This window comes from Phytophthora parasitica, assembly GCF_000247585.1.
Source record: "Phytophthora parasitica INRA-310 unplaced genomic scaffold supercont2.42, whole genome shotgun sequence".
NCBI lineage: Eukaryota > Oomycota > Peronosporomycetes > Peronosporales > Peronosporaceae > Phytophthora > Phytophthora nicotianae.
In genome coordinates, this window is record NW_008649028.1 from 588,650 (window position 1) to 590,556 (window position 1,907).

At 50.2% G+C, this 1,907-nt stretch overlaps 1 protein-coding gene across 3 annotated transcripts in view; it reads left to right on the forward strand.

The window, feature by feature from the left end:
- PPTG_23564 (hypothetical protein) overlaps window positions 1-1,474 on the forward strand; it is a gene marked incomplete at its 5' end in the record, with an annotated part of 5,342 nt that extends 3,868 nt beyond the window's left edge. The window contains 3 exons of one of the 3 annotated variants that reach the window (XM_008911659.1): window positions 8-542; window positions 603-1,096; window positions 1,148-1,474. In XM_008911659.1, the coding sequence (XP_008909907.1) occupies window positions 8-542; window positions 603-1,096; window positions 1,148-1,363 (1,245 nt within the window). In that variant the 3' untranslated portion in view covers window positions 1,364-1,474. Of the gene's footprint in view, window positions 1-7 lie in introns of all 3 variants that reach the window. The other 2 variants (XM_008911658.1, XM_008911660.1) reach the window with 2 other exon arrangements.
- Between the last annotated feature and the right edge of the window lie 433 nt (window positions 1,475-1,907).

Here is a 1,907-nt window from a genome sequence, read left to right on the forward strand (position 1 = left end):
ATATGAGGAAGGGATTGTGTTCCTCGTGACGATCGCGCGCGATGCCAGAGTGAGCGCGCTGCAGGAGAAGATCGCAAGTACATACAGAGTCATGAGCAACCGCGTTGAGGTTTACCCAGCCAAGATGACGCTGTACTTGGCGCGGAAGAAGCAAGGCAATGAAATGAAGTGGCTGACTGGCGGTCAGAATGTGGAAGACTTGCTGCGCGGAAAGGTCGACACTACGTACAAGAAGATGTATCCGTGGTTGAAGCTCAACAATGACGAGTTGTTTGGGCCAGACTTCGCCTCCGGTGAAGAGATTCACGTGTTGGTGGAACTCCCAGCCTCGGCTGACGTGGCACCACGGCAGCAGACAGGTTTATGGCTGGTTCGTGGATCGATTGCGAATGCTCTCAGCATAAAAGGAGTTCGCTGCAGGCTGTACCGCTTGGCTGGAACATATCTTGGATACTATGATCCTGCTCGTCGCACTGGTGACAAGAATGTCGCGCTCTGGTATGAAGACAAGACCTTGTGCATCCATATTCTGTTCAAGACAGGTGAGCATTTCGTTGCTGTGTGGCAGTCTGCTTGTGTTGACTCGCGTGTTGCTATTGCAGAAGAAAATGCTTTGCGATTCGACAATGCTTTACAGGAAGAGCCAGTAACGCTGGGCTCTCCGCTGAATGGCCAAGAAGTCACGACAAGCGTTGCGCAATTTGAAGGTGTGCCCACTGAGCTAACGCGCATCTACTTCATCCATTATGACCCACTGGAGTCGGAGTCGCCGCAAGACACAATGTCATCTATATCGTTGACTTCAAGCGTCTCGATTTTGGATGCCTCGACCGACGAGTTTCGTTATCAACGAATTGAACACGAGCGGTATTTCTTGCCATACGGCAACGCCGAAAGCTGTCATTTGGTGTCAAGAAAGCAAAGCAGGGACCACAAACGAGAGTTTGCCAAGTACGATCGTGACACGAACAACCGGCTTGCACTTTCTCGTGAAATGCATGGCTTCTATGACGCTCTCAGCTATGACGTTCCAATTGTCAACATGGTTCCCGTTCCTGGACCTGTCGAGAAGCCATCAATTGGCAGCAGATACAAGGTGCGCATGAGTGTGGTGTGTGTGCAATCAAACTAACGTCTTCGTGTGTAGGTCGAGATCTTCGTGAAGGTTTTAGATGCGCATTGCATAGATCGCGTTTTCAGTCGTCTGAAAGAAGGATCAACGACGATCGACGATCCACTCGTGATGAAGACGTTTGTTCACGTGGAGAATCCAGAGACGTTTCGTCTCTGCATGCAGTGGAAGCATGATGAGAACGACGAGCGCTGGAGAAGCTTTCTTGCCATGACTCCTGCGGTTGATTAGTTGAGTTCCGAGGTTCCGAAACCGAGTTCCGAACCGGTTCCAAAATGATGCCGTACTTACTAGAGCAGCTGTGGTGCTACAATTTAATAGTGAATTGCAATTATTTGATGAATTAGCTAAACCGTCTGTGAGGCCGGTATAAGATGCCGAATACGCGTAAACAAGCAGGCAGAGAGGCATGGCTGCCAAATGGCGAGACTGGATGGCAGCATACTGGGCGATGGTGGTTAGCTGAACGGCTCTGTCTAGCACGCCATTCACGGTGAAGCTGACGAGGCTATATGGACATCCCCGATAATGTGCAAGACAACGCCACTAGCAGGGTTCGTGGGTTATCAGAAGATCGGTTCAAGCGGGTAGCATTCATACCGCTTGACGTGCAGTATCTGGAGGGACGAATCGTATGGTGAGGCGAGAATGCGGTCACTCGAGGCAACAGGCATTGTAAAGGCGTGCATGATTTCCAGACGTCTAGAGATTGCAATTAGATATTGCTCTCTAACTGCAAAAATAGGTATTGTACGAGTGTGTCATGGCCAACAGC